The 20,895-nt window shown below is 47.1% G+C and overlaps 1 protein-coding gene across 2 annotated transcripts in view; it reads right to left on the bottom strand.

The window, feature by feature from the left end:
• GOPC (golgi associated PDZ and coiled-coil motif containing) overlaps positions 1-20,895 on the bottom strand; it is a 594,673-nt gene that overhangs the window by 176,137 nt on the left and 397,641 nt on the right. For both annotated transcript variants that reach the window (XM_069606625.1, XM_069606626.1), the window contains one exon: positions 6,981-7,146. In XM_069606625.1, the coding sequence (XP_069462726.1) occupies positions 6,981-7,146 (166 nt within the window). The remainder of the gene's footprint in view (positions 1-6,980; positions 7,147-20,895) is intronic.

The raw sequence follows: 20,895 nt of genomic DNA, 5'->3' as shown, positions 1-20,895 counted from the left end.
TTCCCCTAGTTTCCACTCGCAACGGGTCAGAGACTTTTGATTGTACAAGGTATTTGACGTGACCTTGTAGGACGGCTGACGCCTCACGCCACCCTTTCCTTGTTTGCAACCTTGGGCTTAACACAGTTCGGTTTGCTATCAGCTTTCTCCGACTCACCGGCTGTGCAGAACCCCTTAGCTACTTTGTTCTCTCTGGAGTCAAGGATTGTACCATGATAGCCAGTTCGCCTCTCTGCCTGCGTTATCAGTGCGGGAGGGCCCCCGTGTACCATTGACATCTGTGGCTCTGCACGTCAGCTGTAACTCCTGGTCCTACAATTTCCCTTTCGGAGGCTTTAGTTGAAAAGGGCAAGGGAAATTCCTCCTTCGTCGTCCTTCTAGGTTTCACTGCTTTTCTTCTCCCTTTGTACTGTTGGTTTGGTGTAGCTGACTTCTTGTGCACGCGGCCTTGCTCGTAGTGTGCTTTTATCGCTGTGGGGAAGGCAAAGGGCTGTCAGGTGTACCTGGTTATTGTCAATTGCCTGACTCGAGTGTTGGGACATGTCAAGTAAATGGCTCTGGAAGTGTTTGTGTGGGAAAAGGAGGCAGGGGCTAGAGATTCTAAATTTCCTACAGGGTAAGTTGGGGGAAAGGTGTTACAGGGAAGGGGATACCACGTCTCAATCTTCGGTGTCCCACTTCCACTCTCTGAAGACCCCTCCTCCAGGTGATCCTCCCCCACTGGTCCACCCCGAGGCACTGGATCAAATAGCGATGCCATCCCCTGGCCACCTGGACGACAGACCTCTGGAGACCTGCGGGTGAGACACCTTCAGGTTTCTCACAGAGCACAAAAAGGAAAAGTTACTCACTGTACTCCAAGTCCAAAGTCCCCTTTCCGCCATACTTATGGGGGTTCCCACAGAACAGAGATGGGATGGGATCGAAATCACAGCAAGCACAAGCATGCGTCCCCTTCAAGCTTTTGGAGAGCACAGAGTCGGACCATGTGTGTGCAGCATGACTACACCCATAACCGCGCCTCTCACGCTCTTTCCCCTCAGTTCCTTGATGAAAGGGCCTCTCTAACTAGATTAGGGGAATGGAGTGCAAGCGTATGGAGGAAAGGGGGGCACAGGACTAGTAGTACAGTAGGCATTAAGGTGATTAACCTTTCCTTACTCCTACTTCCCGTTCCCTTTCCTCCATAGTTACAGGAGAGTATAAAGCATAAATCTGTCACAGGGAGAATGGATTAAATTGTTGCAAACATATTCTTGAGGACTGCCTAGCCTCATTCGACATCAGCCCTGGAGCTGGAGTCCAGCGCATGTGTACAAAAGGCAAGAAGAAAGACCCACATGGCTGCCTTGCACAAGGCCACTCAAGGCACGCAACACTGGAAGTCTACTGCCATACTCTTTTTGCTCTATTTATAGGGCCATGCAGACCCAGAGCGGGTGACTTGCCTTGGATTTCATTGACATAGGAAAAGCAAGAAACTATCCATCTTGCAATAGTTGTTTTAGCCAATTGCTTGCCCGGATGCCTCCCACAAGGGTGACAAATCATCTCTCTGAGATATGTGAGCCTTTTCCTCGCGAGATAGTACCCCAAAAAAATGCAAACATCTACAGTATGCAATATTCGGGCGGCCTCCGATTAGGAGTCTTGAAAAAACACTGGCAATGTGATTTCCTGATTTATAAAGTCCGAGACTACCATGGATAAAAATGACAGATGCGCAGGCAGTGCTAACTAGTCCTGGTGAAACGAAAGATACAGTTCTCCAAAAGATGAGACTTGGAGCATGCCACCAAAAAGGAGGTCTTCCAGGTGACCAGATTTAAATCAACTGACACCATTGGTTCGCATGGCTTGTTTGCAAGACCTGTCAACACTACGTTTAAGTTCCAATTCGCAATCAGATGTCGAGTGGTGGTCGGGAACAGGTGACCAATACACCATACATTTGTTTGATTATTGGGATAGTGAAAGAGACTAGCCTGTCTTCATTTCAGAGGTAATACCCCAATCGTTGCAAGATATGTGCGGTAGGAAGACACTTGGTCCCTGTTTGGACAAGGATTTGACAAGAAGGAAAGGATGTACACTATGGATTTCTGCAGGGGATGTTTTTCCTTATGCAACATCCAATGGCAGAAACAAAGCTATTTTCCTGTATATTGTGGGTGGAGGGTTTCTGTGAAGCCCCTATCACTCTGAGATTGTCATCCAATAAACCCAAGTGACCATAGGTAAATGCTTTTCGTGCCAGAGTGATTTTGGGCAGGGATGAACCACCTTGCCCCCCTGTTGGTGAAGAAACTTTGGAAGGAGGGGGAGAGGTGTTCCGCTAACCATAAGCAGTAGGTCTGCAAACCAGTGCATCTGTGGCCAAAGAGGAACTAGCAGCAGGAGTTCAGTTTGGCGGGAGGATATGAATTTCTGCAAGACTCTCGGAATCAGAGGAAGAGGAGAAAACACATATGAGAACAGATTGTTCCACGATATTTGACAAAGCGTGCCCCAATGAACCTCTCCCTCTTCCCTTCCAAGATGCGCAATGGCAGCAGTTGTTCCATTCTGTCACAAATAGATCCACCGGGGGATGGCATTTGCACACAAACATTTACAAGAGAACATTTCCGCTCAGTTCCCACTCGTGGTTGGCGGCCGATCTTCTGCTCAGCTGGTCCACATGGTCATTTCCTGTTTCCGCCATGTGGGCTGCCATTAACGAAAATACGACTCAGTGCCCATTCGCATAAATTCACTGCTAGAGCACAATACTTCACAGATTTGGTACATCCCTGCTTGTTGATGTACAACTTTGTTACTACACTGTGTCAGTATCAACACCATGAAACCCGCTATCCCTGGCAGTAAAGCCTGTAGGAATAGGAAACCCTCTTAACTCCAAGAAGTTTGTGTTCCCGATAGTCTCCCCAGCGTCATTTCCCAACCTGGCAGGGAGGAGTCAGTCGTGATGGTGAACTGGTAAGAAAGGTCCTGAAAGGCAGTGCATAGACGTAGGTTCCTGATGACCACACTGAAGATCTTACTGCAGCCACGAGGGGATGGGAACTGTCTCAGTTAGAGGGTCCAACATTCACAACCAGGTTGCCGGCATCTGCAGCCTGGCCACAGGTACAAGCAATGTGCCACTCTCAGTCCCAACAGAACAATGAGACCGTCTCCAGTATGCCGTTTATCCATGTCTCTATAGGAAAGACTTTACCAGCGTTGAATCCCAGATGAAACCTATTAATTCTAGCTGCTGCGACGAGATGAGCAATGATTTATTTACATTATCTGATAGGCCCAGCGCATACATCAGTTCTAGGAAATATTGCAGATGTTCTGATGCTTGGGCTGAGGACTGGGCTCTGATCAGTCAGTCATACAAGTAAGGATACAAGTGAATGCCTTACAGGCATAGGAATGCCGCCACCACTGCCATCAGCTTGGAAAACACAGTTGGCAAACACGGATGGAGTCGAGCTGAGGCCGAAAGGCAAGACTTTGTACTGATAATGATTGTGTCCTATGGAGAGCCACTGTGGTGGGGAGGCCAAATGGGTACATGTAAATATGTGTCCTACAGGTCCACCGCTTCTAGCCAGTCACCTGGCTGAAGGGATGATGGTAGGAGACGTAATCATCTCAAACTTTTCTTGGGATAAGAAAAGATTGAAGGGGGAAAGGTCTATCATTGTCTGCATGCCAGCCTTGTTTTTCTTCAATCTTGTGAAGAACCATGAATTGAAAACCTCAACCCTCTTCCAAGGTAGGTACCCTTTCTATTGCTTCTATGAGAGCAGTTTAGATGTCTCCAGTGACAGTCTTAGCAGCTTTGAGGGTGATTGGAGGGGCATTGGAGGAATGGAGGAAAAGTGAGGGGATAGCCCCTGTGCAATACTGACAGGAACCAGTTGTTGCCGGTCATTGACTTTCATTGGGCAAGATGAGAACACACATCCCATGTGTGGCCTTGATATGTGCTTACATCATTTAAGATGGTTTTGATTATGGGGAGGGCTGGGAAAATAATCCCTGGGGGACAGACGTGGTTGCTTCCTATGAGGAGCGCTCAGAGATTTGTCTTCTCTATGCAGGCAGTTGTGAACGTCTCTAAAACCTCCTGAACTCTTGGTAGTGGAAAACCGTCTAACAGCCCAGAGCCCCCGGTTTTGTGGGGGGCTTGGTTCGAGATGATAAAGACTGAAGTCTGTGCACAATTCTTTTTATTTAGCTCTTTGCCCGTATCCGGATTGAAAAGCTCCACCCCATCAAAGGGAAGGTCCATTATTTGCTCCTGTATGAACGATTGACACTTGATGCCTTTGAGCAGTTCTTGTCGCCTACGACGCACCTAGGGACATACCCTTAGCAGCTGTGTCCAAGTGGTAAAAGGCGGTCTCCATGATGTGCTGAGCTACTCGATTGGGCTTCTGTCAAGCCTCAGCTGAACCCTGCTTGAAGATTGGGACGGAGGAGTGAATCGTAGTCGCCCAGCTCTTTCCAGAACTTAAGCTTGGCTGGTACCATGACTGCTTCAGCATAGGCGTGTCTAAAGCTCAGAGTGGAGTTCTGGTAAACTTTCTTCCCTGCATTGTTTAAAAGATTGTCATTTCGCACTAGAAGATTCTGTGAAGAGGAAGACAAGGAAGCATATACTGGACTCTTATCAAACAGTGTAGCTGCCGCCACTATCATGGAGTGATTAGGAGAGTGGTTCATCACACGTAGCTTTTTGTTGCTGGAAGAGACCTGCACTTCATATGTATTATTTTTGCCACGACTGAGCAGTGGCCGTTTTTTTCCCCTCATTTTAAATGGCTATTCCACCATGTCCGGCTGTAGGTGTATACCTTACCTCTCTGATGCCTTCTGCGAAAGGACTGATGAGAGGATATCATTAGCCCGTCTGTAGAGCTTCTGGCACTAACATCCCCATGTACTCCATCAGGTCTTGTACTCGGTCGTGGAAAGCTTTGACTTTCATGGGTACTTCCTTGCTGTCAACCTAGGAGTCATCCTGGTCATCCATTGCATCATCGTCAGGAGGGAGAGGAGGTGGATCCTTCAGTAGTAGGAGGAGTGGGACAGGTGGGTTGAGTGCCCAATGATGGAGGGGTGGCGTCTCTGTTGTTACTATTTGAGGAACTGTGGTTTTGATCCGGGGTTCCATTGGTTGAGGAGCAGAAACAGCACTTCTTTCATTAGGGACTTAAAATATCACCTTCTTGAACCTGACTGCTTTAGCTCGTGGAACCTGTTGAAGAACCTGTCTTCACTCGAGGGTCCTTGAGTGGACGTTTCTGGTTAGGATCTCGGGCCCAACTGCTGATAGGCAATAGGAACAGAGAGAGGGGGAAGAATACCCCCTCACGCTCTGAGACCATTCTACCCGGGGAGAAAAGGGTGGGAGCCCCAGCACACAAGGATGATGGGGTGAAAGAAATCCGTGTAACTCAGTGTTCTGACGTAATTGCCAGAGATGCATCACCCAGCAAATGGCCAGAATCCAACCCTGGAGACTGAGAGCTGAGACACGATGAGCAATGGCCTGCCATGAATAATGTATGGTCTTGGACACCATAAATGCCACTTTGCCCCCAGAGATAATCTGCAGAGTGAGGCTACTGATGCTGGGGTCCTTTTTGGGGCATTGAGTGTTTGTTCGGTGAGTGCAGCAGAGGAGGCCAAGGACCAAAGTCCAGTTTGAAGCAAAACGCCATCAAGAACGGAACCCCTGGTACAAGCTGTATCAGAAACCAAGGTTCCCTGCGGTCAGCCTGGTACAGAAGTAAAAAAATAAATAGTCGTACTCACTCTATTGGACTTTACGCAGGTCTTTAGGTGATCGAGTACCTTCATTTGAAAGATGTTCTCCCACCGCGTCAGTCAACTTCTGAGGGATGTAAAAGAAAAGTTGTCACAGAGTGCAGAGAAGTCCAAACGAGGAGCAGGCTCAAACACTCTAAACAAAGAGTGTGTAGGTCCACCACTGAGAACAACCTGTGTCACCTGGTGCATACGGAAACCCCCCTTTAACTGGTATAAAACGCAAGGGAGCAGGAGAAGAAGCAATACAAAAAATAAATAAAAAGAGTTTACCCGGTGGAAGTGGTTAAAGAAGAAAAAAAACATAAGAGGGCTGTGTCAAGCATCTGACCTGGAGAAATGGACAGGGGGAAGTAGCGTGAGAGGTGGGGTATGGGCATGGTTGCGCTGTGCGCATGTAGCCTGCCCCTGCGTTCTCTAAATACTTGGAGGGGAAATGAGCTTGAGCTTGCTATGGCTCCAATCCCATCCCTGCTCCGCAGGAACTCCCATAAGTATGGAGGAAAGATGACAGGCCGTAGAAGTACATGTATTTGGTTCAAGCCTCAAGTAAACATTTATGTTATGTTAGCGTGATACATACCGCGTACTACTGCCATTTATCAACTTAATACATAACCATAGTTCCATCTGATAGGATGGATCAGTGGCCTAATGCATCTGAAGCAAGTACATGATTTGTGAAAAAGTCGTTAAACATACTTAATAAAGGATAGACTGTTTAAGAAGTTGAAATGTGACTAGTTGTTGAGTCACTTTATGAGCAAGTTTGGGCATATGCACAGGCAACTCATTTCATTGCAGTGTTCATGCTACTCGCCCATTGTCAGTACTGGAAGTTCCACCAGACAGAATCAAAGCAAGAACCACAGGTACGAACAAACATAAAATAAACCGAAGAAAAACCAATAAAAATACACATGTGATTTGCAAACACAATATAAATACACGTGTGATCTGCAAACGCACCATCAGGGTGACTCATTGTCAAGTTTATAATTTAAGGGTATAAAAAAACAGCATAGATTTACAGATTACAGGCCATAAATAAATACAACTAACATATTAATTTAATATGATGAATAGACTGACTTATTTAGCGTCATTAGAAAGATTAGAAGTTTTCCTTAATAGATTCAGAATTAACATACGTGTCCTGGTGGCACCGGAAGGGGTCGCTTCATGTCATTGCGACCTCGACAGGCTCGAATAACTGTTTTGTGACGATGTAGGTGTATTTCTGCTTCAAGCTGGTTCCAAAGTTTGTCATGAGCAGGCCCCTTCATATCACGTCCCAGTAACTGGATCTGTTGTACCCTGGGAGGGGCGGGAAAGACATTGTAAATAAAAATTCACTGTGAAAACACAATGCATTTCACAGTTAAGATTAACTGCTTACTCGTCCCATGCAAAAAGGCACTCGTGGTGTATGGTGGTGGAGCCACAGGTGCCAGGTGCTACTACCTACTGAGAAATTATGGGCCCGAGGGCAATGTGGGGAAGATCTCCCTGGCTTAACTCTACCGAGGGGTTGGGTCTTGTCACATGGAACCTATTTGGGCTTCTGTCCCTTTTAGGGGCCGTGGTGACATGGAAGAACATATTACTTACCTTTCAGTAATGTCGCTTCAGTGTGATTATTTCTTCCTCCCACTGATTCATCATCTAAGATGCATGTTCTCCAGCACAGCTGTGTTTGGAAGCTTTTCCAGCCACCAGGTCTATATTGCGGCTGTGCGTCAGTGCCAAAGGGCATCCCTGATGCCAGATGGGATGTCAGCAGCACCCCATTACCTCAGTTCCCACTCCATCAGTTGAGAGATCTTACAACTGCAAGAGGTGAACACACCATTTGTCAAGAGGAGACGACTGGAAAGGTGATGAGGAATATTGCTTCACCTATTACTAAAAGGAAATGTAAACCTTCTGCCATTCCCCCTTTCGATCAGACCTACAGTTCTCACTCTCCTCCGTTACATCCGATACCTCTTCCAGCAACACTGTCTTCTCCAGCTTCCAATTCCTACTATATGACTTATTCTCCTCTCACTTGCCACTCACTGCTTATTTTCACCGCTTAGTCTCAGCATCCTCACCCATGGGTTAACCCATTCATGCGACCTCTCCGCATAGACATGCGTCAGCTGCTGCGAAAATAGATGGAGCGAAAGATCCTCTAGCAGACTACAGGGCATCCTAAATTCACTCCTCCTAAGCCTACAGCCATCAACTCCACTTTCACTGTGAATTACCTGGCTGAATACTCTGTTGCAAACATTTCCAAAATTAGAGACTCTCCTGACCTTCCTCCTACATGTAACACTCCGCCTACTCTACTATCATCCTCTGCCTCTATCTCCCATTTTAGTCACACTAATACTGGTGAAGTACTATCTATACTGATGAAGGCCAACCCTTCCTGTGCCCCATCAAACCCTCTTGCTTCTCAGCTAGTCAAGCCTATTGCCCCTTTAGTGGCCTCTCACCCAGCTGAACTCTTCAACCGGTCCTTCGACTCGGCTTGCTTTCCCTCTGTTTTCAATACAGCCATGGTAACCCCTCTCCTAAAAAAAATGAAAGGGGCTGACCCGAACCTACTGGCTAACTTTCGCCCTGTGCCTCTCCTTCCGCACTACTCTAAAGTGCTTGAAATTATTGTGTTCAACCATCTTACCAATTTCTTAGACATCCAATACCTTCGAGACCGTCTACAAGCAGGTTTCCACTCCTGTTACTCCATGGAAAAATCTCTTATGAATGTGCCCAACTTCATCGTCTCTGCTAAGCACTCTGACTTATCCTCTATCCTAATTCTTCTTGACCGGTCTGCTGCCTTGGACACCGTCGATCACTCTGACCTCCTTAATATTCTCTTCTTGGAATTTGCAATCAAACCCTTGCCTGGATTGAATCCTACATTGCACCTCACTAATTTTCAGTCTCCTCGAGCAATAGCACCTCTCAACTCACTCCTCTAACTGCTGGTGTTCTACAAGGCTCTGCCTTGGGTCTGCTCCTCTTTACACTGGCTTACCACTCTCTGATGTTAAACTCTACTAAAACAGAGGTGCTCTTCTTCCATGCCAGCAGCTCTCTCTCATCTCTTACTCTGCCTCTCCAGTTCCCACCTGACACTCTCCCCTACTCTTCTTCAACTAGAAACCTCAGCGTCATCCATGACCCTTCTAACACCTTCTCTACTTTCATCTCCAAAATTGGAACCGCAGCTCGACTCAACCTCCTAAATATTAGGAAAATCATGCAGCTCCTTCCTTTCAACACCCACAAGCATCTCTTAACCACTCTGTACTTCTGTAAATTGGACTACTGTGCCAGCATCCTCTTTGGTCTCCCAATCTATGCTTTCTGTCCTCTCGACAAGATAATTAACTTTGCTACCCTGATCTGCAGTGGGCAAGTAAGCTGGGAATTGAGACGCTTGGCCATCGCTTCATAGAGGGGATTTTCCTAACAGTTCAGCAGGCGAGAGAACGGGGGTGGGGGTTTTGGGAGGAGGTGAGGTGGGGTTGCTTGGCATTAGATGTCTTTCTCTATTTCCGGTTGCAGCTGGCGCTCAGGGACTTCCTTCCCACATTTCCGGTGCAGCCACCAACTTGACCTATGCTGCACGGAGTGATGCAGTCACAGGGGGACGGCCCCCCGGTTTCTCAAATCTATAAAGTAGTGATGGTTGGCACGGCACGGGAGGGGCTGGCCCAGCGAAGGAGGTGGGAGACAGCTTTGGGAGGCCCTATTGGGGACGAGGAATGGGCGTATGTACTAAAGCAAATCCAAAAGTGTCTTGAAATTCCAAATATAAGCTTATCCATTTCAATTTTTTGCACCAGACATATCATGCACCAGCCAGGATCCACACTTTCCCACCACCTTTCACCATTTGGCATGGGAGTGCCCACGGATATCTGGGCTCTGGGTAGAGGTCCTTGCGAAAATATCACAGATTATTGGGGAACCCCTGGATCCAGATCCCATTGTTGCCTTGTTAGAATGCACAAGGGCCCTGGAGCCTGCAATGAGACGTTTGGCCGGACGGTTGCTGGCGCTGGCAAGCAGGAGGGTGGCCATGTCTTGTGGGGAGGGGTCCCTCACCCAGTCCTCAGGAGTGGCTACAGGATGTTGCTTACTGCTATGACACTGAGACCACATTTAGCCGTACTGTGCCCCTACATGCTCGCCTGCCGGAGATCTGGGGCCCATATGTACAATACCGGATTACAATCACAGAAAGAGAATACTGAAGATTCTAATAACTCCATTGATACTTACTGCTATGCGACTGTCATATACTGCTTGTATGAAAACTTTTTGTGGTGGGTGGGGGGTGCCAAGAGGGAATTGGACTCGGAGCATGTTCTGGTTTGCGGTTGGCAAAATGCAAAAATAAATTATTAAAAAAACACACAAAACTTTGCTACACTTTGAAACCCGCTCCTTCACACCTACTTACCCGTACCGTCAACAGGCAGGATGGCTGACGATGCAAAACAGGGCCAGATTTAAAGTTCTTCTCCTGGTTCACACATCTATCCATGGTAAGGCACCACTGTATCAATTCTCCTTTACCCAACTCTACAAGCCTTCTCTGCTCTGCCGCCTCAACTACCCTTGCGGTTCATCGCCCTCCCTGTGCTTCCTCTTGCTTCTGCTCCTTCTCCCTTCTTGCTCCAATTGCATGGAATTCTGTTCCACCCGACATCCGCAAACAGTCCACATGGATTTGTTCAAACCCAAACTAAAAGCCTACCTCCTCACTGCCGAGTTACCCTCTTAACCTACCTCTCATCTGCCTGCAAGCTAACATTTCCCCCTCGCCTCTAACCTGCCTATGTCCCTCACTTTCTCTGCCTCCACTCTAGCACTTCGTCCATCATGGTCACATCCCGAGCACAGATGGTCGTACTGCCTACCTGCACTTAAACATGTCCAGTGTTCCTTGTCCTTAATCTAGCAATGTTAACTGATGAGGCCCAACAAGGCTGAAACACATGTTTGGGGTTGCTGTTGGCACTCTTGTTCAAAGGAGGTTTGCCTGGCATTTTGATGCTGGATTGCCCTTGTGGCGGGACAAAGACTGATATGCACATGGATATTCCTCCTTTGTGAAAAGTACAGTGAGCAAAAAGCGATGGCTGCGGACTCTCAAAGTTGGAAAAAAAACACAGAACAGGTTATCATACCATGTTCTTTCTAGAGTGGGGCGTCTGCTACCTTTTTTGGAAGTTTACTTATGTATTGTCCCTTGCTCTCTCAAACTCAACCCATTGTAAGAAGCTCACTGCTTCCAGTCAAATCGGATTTCCTATCGATTTTGCGTTCTTTTATGATCAAAAGAGCATTGTTCTCCTGTGTATAAATAAATATGTGGGAGGAGGGACAAGTCTATCAGAAATAACATCACTGAGAGCCAAGTTATTTATTATTCTAATGGATTCCTTGCTCATCTTAGATGGGACTCCCAAAGTAGTACACCACCCTAACGAGAGAGAAGAGTGAGAAACCACCACCTACACCAGGGAAAAGGAACACCAACACAGCCAAAGTGAACGTTTTGCCCAGACAACAAACTCATGCAGTAGTACTTGACTCATATGTGCTGTGAAGCCCATCTAGCTATCCGACAGTTGTCCAAAGTAAGGACACCAGTCAGCCGGCAGGCACCTGAACCCTCTTGGCACTTCTTCCTCGGCCAAATAGTATCACTGTGAAATGCAGAGAACGATCCAACTGGACCCGGTCCGCTTAATAACATTCCTTCATCCTCGGGCCCCAGCATAACCTATAAAGAGCTGGGCATCGCTTCTGGTGTCCTCACTCCAAGAAAGATAGTAGCAAACAGCCCAGAAGGGAGACCATCCAGTGTATAGCAACAATAGTGTGCACAATTTGTCATTTTAAAATATGGATACAAATTTCTGAAATGCTGCTCAAATGCAGCTAAAAAAGACAATATAGTATTTAATCCATCTGCTACTTATTATAATTACTCGGATCTATAAATACATGTCAATTCTTTCATTTCCTGTACCCACAGAACCAGTGGCTCCAACGCTGCTCATCAATTATATGAAGCAAATTCCTTTAGGTTAGATTATTTTCAGTCGCTGGACACAAAAGGAGCATTAGAAGTGAAATACTATACATTAAGTAGCTACCTATAACTTTTTGAAATTGTGCATACATGCTGCAAACATTACATTTTTGTGCTGTACAATTTTCCTTTTTCATTCTACAAAATGTGGAAATCAAAAGCACAATACCCTTGGGGTATGTTCAAGGCATCCAGACAGTGAATCCTCTCCTCCACTTTAGATGGGTGAGGTGGAGGGTAAAAAACAGGACGATTAATCTTCGGTGAGAGATGGACACCCAACATGACCATGGGAAGGAAGATCAGTCTCACCCATAGTCAATTTATTTTAGAGAAAACAAGGTATGAAAACTTCACAAATGGAACCTGGAGTTTGCTCATCAGCCTAGCATCCCAGAAAATCACAGAGGGTGATCAACCTGAAAGAACACGAATGCAAGGGACCAAGCAAAAGCCACCACGAGAACTGTTAAAATAAGGTTCCAATCCCATGCAGGAACAACACATTTGAGCGGTGGACACTAGTCAGATCCTCCAAGAGCCATCTGCTAAGCAGTGGGGATAGAAAAAGGGCTAGCCCTGCTCTTTGGTCATCTTAAAGACTGAATTAGCAGCCATGGACTCCTGCACAATGCCAAAATGAATTCCCTTGTGGGCCAAGGGTAGCAGAAAATTAACAGTAAAGGCCAAACCTTCTCAAAATCAATCCGAAAAACCTAAACCTCCTACAGGCAAAGATGGATTTGGTGGTGGCAGAAGAATGCACCTAGGACATTGCATGCTTTATATTTCAGCCTCTCAGCAGCCAAGTATGAAGGTTTGATGGTGTTGTCGCTCGGGTGGATGACTCGGCCCTCTGACTGGGAGAGCAGGTAGAGCTTTGCTGGGAGATACCATTGTGGATAGATATACATATCCAGATGTTCCAGGTACCACTTCCTCTGGGCCCACTTCGGGGCAATCAAAATCACTGTGGACCTGAACTTCTACAGCTTCCTGAAAATCAGCACAATGAGAGGAATTGGGGGGCGGGGAATGTATAGAAAAGAACAAAGCATCACTTAACAATGTGTCTCTCTGAGCTTCCTGCAGGGGAAAGTACCTGCAACAGATACCTTGCACTTCCTGTTGGCACTGGAGGCGAAGAGGTGCACCTGAGGCATCCCCCTCCCCCGCCCCAGGACTAAATTTTGCATCCAGAACTTCCTGGTAGAGCCCAGATTCATGGTAAACCAATGTTCGCCTGCTCAAGACGACCACAACCACATTCTCTGTCACAGCAAGATGGGCAGGAGTAGAGAGAGGTCGTTTTTCAGAGCCCAAAACTAAAGTCACGTAACTTCCCTGCGACCACACACAACCTCCCTTGAAGAGGTAATGCATGTTCACTGTGGTTTACATCAGTACCAGCACGCACGTGCTGTCATAGAAGTAAGGTAACCAAAGCTAGATTGATGACTCACAGTTCAAACAGACTAAGGTGTTCCAGGACCACAGTCCATTCACCATCAGATCAAACGTCAAGTAAGGCCAAGGTTGTTGACAAGGCTCTCCCCTCACGCATTGTCTCGCAGGGCCCACTACAGAAGGTCCTGTGTTACGCTGCAACACATTTGTCAATTCGCCAGAAACGAAGACCACTGACAGCAAAGCCTTTAATGCAGAAACCTTAAGTACAACTCAGCCCCAGGCACGAACAAGATGCAGGATGCATTGAAGCCCAGAAGGCACAGAAATGCAGAGGCTTGGACAGAATTCTAGGTTTGGAGTACTTAAACCATCTGCATGATATCTGGCACCCATTATTCTGGATAAAAGACAGTGCCCTCATTGTCCAGAAATGGCCAAATGAATTGGAGAGAGTTGGATGCTGTGACGTGGAACTTCAAGTTCAGGCAAAAACACAAGATGGCAGGGGTGGCACACGTGGGCCAACACCGGATCTAGGGTGCAAATTCAATGTTAAAGTCATCCAGGTAGGGAAAGCCATGAATCTTCTCCCTCACGAGACATGAAGCAACCACATCCAAAATATTGGTGAATATGCGTGGGTATGTGGAGAGGCCAAAGGGCAGGACCCTCAACTGGTAATGGGTGTTCCCAACCACGAATGTCAGGTACTTCCTGTGCGTTGAGTGGAGTGGCAAATGGAAGTAGGCATCTTGAAGGTCTGGTGACGCCAGCTAGTACTGTAGCCAGAGGGCCTGAAGAATCTGGGTCAAGGTGGCATTGGTGATTTTGTCCATGCACAGATACAAATTCAGACACTGCAGATCCATGATGGGACATAGATCCTGTTCTTCTTCAGTACAAAAAAAACGTAGTGAGCATCAACCCTTCATTCTTCTGAGGCAGGTATCAGCTCTACGACGTTCATCGCCAGAAGTTGCCAAATCTGCTCCAGTAGGAAGGAGTCCAAGGGAAGGGAAGGACCTGAAGGAGGTTGGTTGGATGGGTGTTGGATAAAAAGGAGGCAGTAGCCACGTGACACAACCTTTGAGGCCCCGGCATTGCAGGTGTGGTGCAGCTCCTGTCTGACAGAGTCAACCACCCTGCCACTGGAGTGAAGTGGACAAAGTACAATTTAAATGGATTTTGTACCGGGGATTGTCAAAAAGGCAGTGGTCTCGGCAACTCTGCCTCTGTGGGACCTCTGCCTTAACCTTGCAGAGGCAAACCCCTCTAAAACTGTTCGCCATAGCGCCTGCCTTCTACCACAGTGACGAAAGGGGTGTAGGAACAGCTCGTAGTAGTTTTGGCAGTAGACTGTTGGATAGCAATTTTTAAGTTCTTCCTGTGGACATGGAGCCCTGAATAACATATATAGGGACTCATCTGTTTTAGCCCCAAAAAGGTTATCATAAAATGGCATGTCAAGGAGTTTTGTCTGGGCATAAAGGGAGAACTAAGAAGCCCTCGTACAGTAAGGCCGTGAGCGACAGTTCCTGTGTCCATAGCATGAGCCACATATTCTGCTGTGCCCAGACATAAAAGCAGCATCTACTGTGCCACTCTTCAATATAGAGGAAAACCCATAATTCATCTTGTGCGTGAGGAAGTTCTCTGTAGCTTCTGAGAGCACACCCACAGACTGTTTTTGGTCAGGGCACACGTGGCCTTTCCAGTCAAAGTTAACAGAAGCAAACAAATTGCATCAGGTTTGTTGCACGTCCTGTCCAGGGGCAAAAAGGGGGAAGTAGCAAACTTCAACCATGTACCATAAGGCTCTAATGCATGAGTGGAAAAACCGCTGGATCAGAGGAAGTCAGGCAATGCTTTTTGGAAAGGACCCAGTCCACCACTGGAGCAGAAGCAAATTTCTGCAAAGCAGCGTGGACTAGGGCAGCATCTTACAGGGTAAAGGGAAGATGTGTCTCACTTGGTGGACATTGCTCAAGGATGATGGCAAGTTGAAACTGGACCAAAAGCTTCATGTGCACGGGCAACCAAGGGTTTCCACAGCTTTGGCAATGGGTTTTTGGAAAGATATATGGTATTTTCCATAGAGCGAGGGCTGCATGACATCAATTTCTGGCAAGGTATTCACACTGTATTCATACTGCGGAAAAATGGAACTGAGGCCAATGGGCGCCATGCGTGCTACTTATACACCCGATGACATCACCCTCGACGGAAGCATTCGAGGGACCATCGACTCGACCACATCGACGCACGGCACCCTCTGCCGAAAAAATTTCCGAAGAGCAGCAAAGCTGGATGGAATACATCTAAGATGAGGAATACGTTGGAGGACATAATCCACTCGAAATATGGTATTTCCCATAGAGCGAGGGCTGCATTACATCAATTTCTGGCAAGGTATTCACACCTGTTGCATCCAGCAAGTCATAGACCAATGTAGTCAGAGCCACAACCTGATCAAAGAACTCCTTAGGGAAATCTCCTGAGTCCGAGGGCTCGAACCCATATGAGAGCGGATCACCAACCTTGTTAAAGATTTGGCCCGCCTTTAATATTAATTGACTACTGGAAAATGGAGCACAGTCTAGCCAAGTGTCGGCACCAAACAGTCCTCTAGCAGAGGAAGCAGACGCCCTGGCTTTGACACCCGAGGTTGGAGACTAACGGTGCTCCTGGTAGAGCAGTCTCCACATGTGGGGTCAGAACTCAGCTAACAGGCATATGTTTGGAAATGCCTATGTTGGGTAGTGCAGCGGGCTATAACTTCAACACCAGGGCCAAGGCGAGGATGTCTAGCATTGGGTGCGTGAAGTCCTCCCACTACTCAGGGATGGAAGAGCTGGTGGGTGAAAGGTAACTTTACTGGAGAAGGTGAATCTCCTGAAGAGTCATCAGTTTCCCTGGAGCTGGAGTGACTCTGCTATTTATACGAAGAAGATGAAGAGTACTGTTCGAGGTATCACTGGGAGAGCGGGACCTCTTGCTTGTTGACTTTTCTTTGGATGCTGCCTGAGAAGACATCTAGCTGCTACTCATGAAAATGGGTCTTCTTGGTCAAAAGCATAGATGCAGATTATTTAAATAGGCGTCTCTTCCTGCCTTTGTGGACAATGGGGTAGTGGTCAGTAGCATGCTCGAAGAGGGCATTCAAATGTACAGGCTGGCAAGAGCCACAGTCCTCCGTCTTATACTCCTCCCCAAGGCAGTATAAACTCACCTTGTGGGGCTATAATACGTACATCTGCCTCCCTCAATCCTTCAGGATATTAGACATGGTGCAATGAACAAAAATCACAAAAATCTTATAGAGTGTTTCAAATTAGCATATTAAGTGTGTGGGGAAAAGGAACAGAGATCATGGGGCACTGCTTGCTCCGTAGATGGTTCCTTTGAATTCACACCAATGTCATGGGCGACAAGCAGAGCTGCCGCAGACCTGCACTCTGCCCTGGATGAAAAAGTTTCCAAAGAGAGCTGGCGCTGGAGAGAATTTATCCAAGATGAGGAATCTGTGGGAGTAAAGGATCCATTGAACTCCCCAGTTCCCACTGTTACCATCCCGAGGAACCCTAAAATCCAGCCAAGTCCAAGTCCCATGTTGATACAAGCACTTTCTGTCCCTAGTAAGCTACGGCAAGATCATTGGTGCAAACGTACAGGCAGCACAGGATTCAGAAATGCTTTGCAAACATACAACAAAATAACAACTTAAGCGTATATGTAGCACTGGACAAATGTATATGCTGCAGACTCGGGCTAGCTAAAGGGAGAATGCAAGCAGGGGTGTGGGGCACATCACTCCAGTGCACTCCAATGCGTTCAAACTTACATGAGACACAAATCCAACATGGTGAAGTGGCCATTTATAGGCTCAGCCTGTGAGACACGTACCAGCGGTGGGTCAGTAACAGTGAGACAATCCTTCTACTTTAGAGAAAAAGAGGAACTGAGCAACGGACGCTATCATCTGCAGCTTGCTGGCCTCAGACATTTGTTTTCAGTAGAGGGCGCTGCGCGTCGACGTCCCTCGGTCCGATTTCCCTGGACAGCCTCTGTATCGGCGCCAATGTCATCGTGCGTATAAATAGACTCGCGCAGTGTCCGTTGCTCAGTTCCGTTTTGAAGTTTAACAGTTGCTTTACATGAGTTGGTTATTGACTCTGAAGGAGCGTAAGCTGTAACCACAAGGGAAGTTTTACTGAGGGGATGGATGGGAGGGGTGATAAGGAATACGTCAGAGGAACACCCCATCGAAAGAACTAAGTAACTTGTTCTTCGAAGGGATTGTGTCCTCCTACGTATTCCTTATCTTGATAGACTCCCATAGCAGTGGTGTGTAACTGGAGGTGGGAGTAAAATTGCCATGTTTCCCTTCAATAATGAACAGAGTGCAACACAGCTTTGCCAAATCTAATCTCTTGGCTAGAGGAGGAATCCAGGTTGTAAAATGTAGTGAAGGTATGTGCAGACGACCATGTGGCAGCCGCACATATGTCTCGAATCGGTACCCCTCTTTGGAGGGCCGAAGAGGCTGTGATACCCCTGGTTGAATGAGCCCTAAGATTTTGAGGAGGCTCTTTCCCTGCCAGTTTGTAACATTACAGAATGGCCAAAATAATCTATCTGGAAATGGTCTGTTTTGTTATCCGTCATCCCAATGTGTGCCCTGAGTAATCTACGAACAGTTCGTCTGCTTGCCTAATCCTAGCAAGTCTGCTGATGTAAAAGCTCAAAGCCCGCCTTGGGTCCAGCCTATGTAGCCTTTCTTCCTCTTTCCCCGGATGGGGAGGGGGATAGAATGAAGGTGAGGTAATCTTCTGAGTGATGTGGAATTCAGAAACCACCTTTGGGAGGAAATTAGGCTTCACTTGTAGGACAACTTTGTCTTTATGGAAAATTGTATAACCTGGATGCTTCCCAGTCTAGGGTGCTAACTTTTGGAAAAGCAGTACTATACTCAGCCATCTAAGAGTATCGAAAAATCTACCCCCTCCTCCAGAGGAATTGTCCATACTGCTTTGGGAGTCTATCTAAGATGAGGAATATGTTGGATGACACAATCCACTCGAAGAACAAGTTACTTACCAACTGGTAAAGTTCTTTCGATTGGATGTTCCTCCAACGTATTCCTCATCTTAGATGTATTCCATCCAGCTTTGCTGCTCTTCGGAAATTTTTTCAGCAGAGGGCGCCGTGCGTCGATGGTCCCTCTAAGGCTTCCGTCGAGGGTGACATCATCGGGTGTATAAGTAGCACGCGTGGCGACCATTGGCCTCAGTTCTGTTTTTCCCCTTTTTATCTTTGATCTTGTACTGTGTAGATTGTGCCGGCAGACAGGTATGAGCCTTGCGAGATTTGAGATGGCAATAACCCGGAAAAATCTACAGAGGGGTAGGATGGGAGGGCAATGAGGAATAAGTTGGAGCTCTTTTCGGATCCAACCTGTGTAATCTTTCCTCCTACTTCGAAGGATGGGGTGGAGGATAGAATGCGGGTAAGACAATTTTGTGACTTAAATGAAAATCAGATATTACTTTCAGTAAAAATTATGGTTTTACCCTCAACACAACTCTGTCCTTATGGAACACAGTATAGGGTGGCCCAGAAGACAGTGCCTGCAATTTCGCTCATTCTTCTTGCTGATGTTAGAGCAACCAAGAAGGCTGTTTTCCACGTTAGTAATCTTAATGGACACGTGTGCACAGACTCAAAAGGAGCACACATTAAGAATTTTAGGACTAAATTTAGATCCCAGATCGGTACTTGAAATGGGTGAGTAGGAAACACATTAGTGAGTCCCTTTAAGAATTGTATTATCAAAGGAATTTTGAAGTAGGAGCATTCTTCCGATGAGCGCTTGAAAGTGGAAAGAGCCGCAAGGTAACCTTTTATTGTTCCGATATTCAGACCTCTATGTGCTAGGGTCAGAAGGAAAGATAATACTTCCAGAATAGAACATAGGAAAGGATCAACATTCTTTTCTCTGCACCAGTTGCAAAACTTTTTCCAACGGCAACGGTATACAGACTATGTTGCTGGCCTTCTTGCCGAAAGCAACACCTCCATTACGTCATCTGGAAGGTTCCAATCCCTGTACCTCAGCCTTTCAGATACCAAGCATGAAGGTTGAACGTTTTGACCTCTGGATGGAGAACCTGACCCTCCATTTGAGAGAGAAGGTTCTCTCTCTGAGGAAGACGTACTGGAGGACAGATGGACATGTCTAGAAGGTCTGGGTACCTCGTTCTCCTGGCCCAATCCGGGGCAATTAGGATCATGCGGCTCCGAAACCTTCTCAGCCTCCTGATGACCTGAGGAATGACGGGAATCGGAGGGAACGCGTACAATAGAGGAAATTCCACTCCACCATGAACGCGTGCCCCAGGGCTCCTCTCTGGGGCAATTCCCTTGAGCAATACCTTTTGCATTTTCGGTTGATTCCGGTTGCAAACAGGTCTACTTGAGGGGTTCCCCAAAGGGCGAAGATCTCTTGAATGACTTCCTGAGCCAGTTCCCATTCGTGGGATACCGTGCTCTGCCTGCTCAGAGCATCTGCCGTCATATTCTCTTGCCCGGCTAGATGAATTGCCGTTAAAGAGATTCCTTCCTGAATCGCCCAATACCAGAGCTGCATTGCCTCTCTGCACAGAGGTAGTGACCCCACACCTACTCTTTTGTTTAGGTAGTGCATGGCCACTGTGTTGTCCGTCATTATCAGGACATTCTTTCCCCCGACAGATGGCAGGAAGGCCTTCAGCGCTAGTCTGATTGCCGTCAGCTCTAAAAGGTTGATATATAGTTTGGACTCCGATGGAGACCAACGACCGTTGATTATCAAATCGTAGGCATGAGTTCCACACCCCAGGAGTGAGGCGTCCGTCACTACTGTGATCTCCGGCCATGGTTGCCAAAAAGGTTCTCCTTTTAGGATGTTCTCTGTACAGGTCCACCATAAAAGGTCTTGTCTGACATTGTTCGGAATCTGAAGAAGATCCGTCATTTGACCCGAGAACTGGGACCACTGAGTCTTTAGGGCCCATTGAAGGGATCTCATCCTCAAGCGTGCCTCTGGCACCAGAAAGATGCAGGATGCCATGAGGCCGAGCAACCTTAAAAAGTCGTAAGCCTGGAGATTTTGGGCATTTTGGAATTTGGAAACCATCTGAAGAATGTCTCGAGTCCTCGACTTGGGAGGCGAGCTCTTTCCCAGGAACGTGTCTAATACAGCTCCTATGTACTGAAGCTGTTGGGAAGGTGTCATCTGTAACTTCTTGAAATTGAGGGAGAAGCCCAGTTTGTGGAGGAGGTGGCAGGTGACTTTCAGATGGTCCAGTGCTTGCTCGGCAGAACGCACTCTGATCAACCAATCGTCCGGGTAGGGGTAGACATGAATCCCCCCTCTCCTGAGGTGCGCTGCCACCACTACCATTAACTTGGTGAAGACCCTCGAGGCGGAGGTCAACCCGAAAGGCAGGACTCGAAACTGATAATGTGAGTCGCCAACTACTTACCTCAGGTATTTTCTGTGTTTGAGA

This window comes from Ambystoma mexicanum, chromosome 4p (genome assembly GCF_040938575.1).
Source record: "Ambystoma mexicanum isolate Mex_15411 chromosome 4p, UKY_AmexF1_1, whole genome shotgun sequence".
Lineage (NCBI taxonomy): Eukaryota > Metazoa > Chordata > Amphibia > Caudata > Ambystomatidae > Ambystoma > Ambystoma mexicanum.
This window is presented reverse-complemented; position numbering and strand designations above follow the sequence as displayed.